The sequence below is a fragment of the Bison bison genome, unplaced genomic scaffold (genome assembly GCF_000754665.1).
Source record: "Bison bison bison isolate TAMUID 2011002044 unplaced genomic scaffold, Bison_UMD1.0 scf7180017864508, whole genome shotgun sequence".
Lineage (NCBI taxonomy): Eukaryota > Metazoa > Chordata > Mammalia > Artiodactyla > Bovidae > Bison > Bison bison.
The window spans coordinates 9,970,614-9,974,945 of record NW_011495064.1 but is presented as its reverse complement, the minus strand read 5'-3'; the positions used below and the strand labels follow the sequence as shown (position 1 = coordinate 9,974,945).

Here is a 4,332-nt window from a genome sequence, read left to right as displayed (position 1 = left end):
ACCGCCACCCCTTGTTCCCATTCTTCCACGACCTTCCCCAGCCCCTCTTGGCAGGCCCTTGATCACACCCAGGCCGCGGGGGTCGTCTGGACTCCCCTTTCCGAGCCATCGGAATCCCAAAAGAGTATTCCTAACTCCCAGGAGTCCCTAGAACTCTGAGGACGTCTCTCTCTCGACATGCAAGGGCGGAGACCCGGCCGGTCCGCGCGGGGCGGAGAACGGCTCGATCGGGCGGCGGGCACGGCGGCGGCGGGTGTGTCGGGTGCCGCCGAGGACTACTCGGGGCGAGCTCAAGTCCCAGCGCCTCCCCGAAGCAGGCCCGCCCGCAGCAGCGCGCCGCACCTGCTCCAGGGTGAGGAGAAGGAACTCCTGGGACAGCAGCTCCGGGTGCAGCAGCAGCTCCGAATCCGTGCAGCTGCGACCGCCCACATCCCCCGCCATCGTCGTCGCCAGGAGACCCCGGCAGGCTACCCACAAGTCTCCCGCGAGCAAGCGTCCCGGAAGTGACGTCACGGCAGGCGCGGCGGCCTCGGGTGTGTAGTCACTCTGTATGTGCCGCGCGTCGCGCTCCGCCTCTCCGGGAAGGCTAGGATACTGGGCGGGCTCTAACCGGGGAATATCCCCGGAGGCATAAAGAAGTGAAAGAGCTCCCTGCAGAGGAAACTGGCGTTTCCAGTCTGGCAGGAAGAGAGGAAAAGGCGAAGTTCACGAGCCACGATTGGTCGCGCCTGGTCGCGCCTCCTATGACGTCAGAGACAGAAACCAATGGGAGTCCAAGGGCAGCCTCGCGGGAAGACGGCAAGGGAGGCCGGTAGAAGTTAGTGTAAATATGGTGAGTAGTGTTATGAAAACTTCTTGGTTTTATTTTTTGAACTTTTTTATTGTTTGTTTCCTAATCTTCCTTCAATATGATGTAAGGCCAAAGGCTTTAATTCCCTGGAACCCAGCGCCTGGCACATAGTAGGCACTCAAGTATTTGTTCCCGAAATAATACTCTGAATGAACCTACTCACACATGAAAGAGCAACCGAGAAGTGCCGGGTACACAGACGCACGTTGGTTTAGTTTCCCCAGTTGTGAAATGGGAATAACGCCCCTCACACTGTTGTGAAGATGGAGCCAAAGTAGGGCAAATCCCTCCCCTGTTACCTCTGCTGCTGTTACTGCTAAGTCGCTTCAGTCATGTCCGACTCTGTGCGACCCCATAGACGGCAGCCCACCAGGCTCCCCCATCCCTGGGATTCTCCAGGCAAGAACACTGGAGTGGGTTGTCATTTCCTTCTCCGATGCATGAAGGTGAAAAGAGAAAGTGAAGTCACTCAGTCATGTCCGACTCTTAGCGACCCCATAGACTGCAGCCTACCAGGCTCCTCCGCCCATGGAATTTTCCAGGCAAGAGTACTGGAGTGGGGTGCCATTGCCTGTTACCTCTAGCTACCTGGAAATGTGACTACCGGTTCTTGTCTCCCCCCCCCCCCCCCCTGTGGTTTTCAGGACTTAACCTGATGTCTCAAGCTCTTCATCAGCAAAAACGTTTTATGGCAGGTAAGACTTGTGCTTTTTATTTTTTTCCTCGTATTTTCCAGTTTAAAACTAGAAGTACTTCCCTGGTTAAAACGAAATCCTTTTAAGATAACTATTGGTGCCTCTGAAACAAACGTTTCAGCATAGGAGTGTCCCCAGGGCAGAAGAATAAAATCAAGAGTCAGAGAGGAGGAAGTATTGGTAAAGTTCCAGCGCCCTCCCCACTCCAGGGGAAGGAGAGACAGGGTCTTTGGTAATGCCTGCCCTCACTCCATCCTAGGAAGAGCCTTAGAGAGAAGAGCCTCTGAAAACAGGTGGTCTGCTGTGTTTTAATCAGTTTCTGGTGCAGAAGTAGGGCGGGGGATAATTTGCCTTTCTAACGATTTTTGAGGTGCTGTTTTGAACGTGTACAGGCAGAAGGGCCACCTGAAAGAGACTTCTGCCACATCGAAGCAAGGAAGCTACAGGCATCTGACTTGCAAGCCGGGCAGACACCATGATTGGAGGCTTCAAGCCAGGCTTGTCAGCACCTAAACCACAAGACTGAAAACCAAACCCCAGAATGGACAAAGAGCGCCTCTGAATTCGTGCGGGACCAGAGATTTGAGGACCAGACATCTCCTGCTTCTCCTTGTCCTGGCACCTTACACATTCCCTAACCAGACACAGCCCTGAGGAAGAGCGCTGGCCTCCTGTGATAAGATTATTGTCACTGGCAGCTAAGTGGGGCTTAAAGTAGAAATAAAGTTCAGTTACGGAAAAAAAGTTCCATTTGTTCCACATTTGAGTTTCTAGACTGAAGTTCATTCCTGCTACAACAGTATTATCTGTATTATATAGTAACCGCAAATGTTCAGGTTTTATTATGAGAATTTCCCCTTCCTCAGAGATCGTGAGGATTAACATTTTTATTTGGGGCCTGTAGTTGACAAGAACAAAGCTGAGGAAAAACAACAAACACTGCCCTGCTTGGCGTCATCACCTCACTGGTTATGAGCTCCTCTGGAACATAGTCCACCACCCCACCCTGACCCTCTGCATCGGCCCTAGCAACACAGTGCATACGCTTAGTAAGTATTCAGTGTCTACTGAATGAATGAATCATGAACAAGATATATAATGAGAACCTGGGGTGTTGATTTCTCTTATTAGCAGTGTAATACTAAGAATTCAGTTGTATCTATTCAATGTTTAATCTTCATTAGTGTTTTAGGCCATCTTTTTCACACTCTATAGAACTTGTTTAGTATGGACCAAAGGGATATTTAATAAGGATAATAATTACTTCCCTGGTGGTACAGTGGATGGGAATCTGTCTGCCAATGCAGGGTACATGGGTTTGATCCTTGGCCTGGAAAGATGCCACATGCTGCAAGCGACTAAAGCCTTTGTTCCACAGCTACTAAGCCCACACTCCAGAGCCTGTGGGATGCAACTACTGAGCCCATGTGCTGCAACTACCGAAGCCCATGAGCTTAGAGCTGGTGCTCCACAGGAGAAGCCACCACAGTGAGGAGCTCACATACAGCTAGAGAATAACCTCTGCTTGCTGCAACCAGAGAAAGCCTTTGTGCAGCAAGGAAGACCCAGCACAGCCAAAAATAAATATCATCAGTTCAGTTCAGTTCAGTTCCATCGCTCAGTCGTGTCCGACTCTTTGCGACCCCATGAATTGCAGCTCACCAGGCCTCCCTGTCCATCACCAACTCCCGGAGTTCACTCAAACTGACGTCCATCGAGTTGGTGATGCCATCCAGCCATCTTATCCTCTGTCGTCCCCTTCTCCTCCTGCCCCCAATCCCTCCCAACATCAGAGTCTTTTCCAATGAGTCAATTCTTCGCATGAAGTAGCCAAAGTACTGGAGCTTCAGCTTTAGAATCATTCCTTCCAAAGAAATCCCAGGACTGATCTCCTTTAGAATGGACTGGCTGGATCTCCTTGCAGTCCAGGGGACTCTCAAGAGTCTTCTCCAACACCATAGTCTAAAAGCATCAATTCTTCAGCGCTCAGCTTTCTTCACAGTCCAACTCTCACATCCATACATGACTACTGGAAAAACCATAGTCTTGATTAGACAGACCTTTGTTGGCAAAGTAATGTCTCTGCTTTTGAATGTGCTATGTAGATTGGTCATAACTTTCCTTCCAAGGAGTAAGTATCTTAATTTCATGGCTGCAATCACCATCTGCAGTGATTCTGGAGTCCCCAAAAATAAAGTCTGACACTGTTTCCACTGTTTCCCCGTCTATTTCCCATGAAGTGATGGGACCAGATGCCATGATCTTCGTTTTCTGAATGTTGAGCTTTAAGCCAACTTTTTCACTCTGCTCTTTCACTTTCATCAAGAGGCTTTTTAGTTCCTCTTCACTTTCTGCCATAAGGGTGGTGTCATCTGCATATCTGAGGTTATTGATATTTCTCCTGGCAATCTTGATTCCAGCTTGTGTTTCTTCCAGTCCAGTGTTTCTCATGATGTACTCTGCATAGAAGTTAAATAAGCAGGGTGGCAATATACAGCCTTGATGTACTCCTTTTCCTATTTGGAACCAGTCTGTTGCTCCATGTCCAATTCTAACTGTTGCTTCCTGACCTGCATACAGATTTCTCAAGAGGCAGGTCAGGTGGTCCGGTATTCCCATTTCTTTCAGAATTTTCCACAGTTTATTGTGATCCACACAGTCAAAGGCTTTGGCATAGTCAATAAAGCAGAAGTAGATGTTTTTCTGGAACTCTCTTGCTTTTTCGATGATCCAGGGGATGTTGGCAATTTGATCTCTGGTTCCTCTGCCTTTTCTAAAACCAGCTTG

The 4,332-nt window shown here is 49.3% G+C and overlaps 1 protein-coding gene and 1 long non-coding RNA gene across 2 annotated transcripts in view; one reads left to right on the top strand and one right to left on the bottom strand.

Moving 5' to 3' along the window:
• Positions 1 to 658, bottom strand: part of LOC104980867 (chromosome unknown open reading frame, human C2orf49) — a 10,705-nt gene extending 10,047 nt beyond the window's left edge. The window contains exon 1 of the mRNA XM_010829690.1: positions 343 to 658. Coding sequence (XP_010827992.1) covers positions 343 to 441 — 99 coding nt within the window. The 5' untranslated portion in view covers positions 442 to 658. The remainder of the gene's footprint in view (positions 1 to 342) is intronic.
• LOC104980868 lies at positions 536 to 2,280 on the top strand. Its single transcript, XR_824314.1, has 3 exons — positions 536 to 832; positions 1,495 to 1,545; positions 1,938 to 2,280. It is a non-coding gene; the product is annotated as an uncharacterized LOC104980868 (long non-coding RNA).
• Positions 2,281 to 4,332: the final 2,052 nt, after the last annotated feature.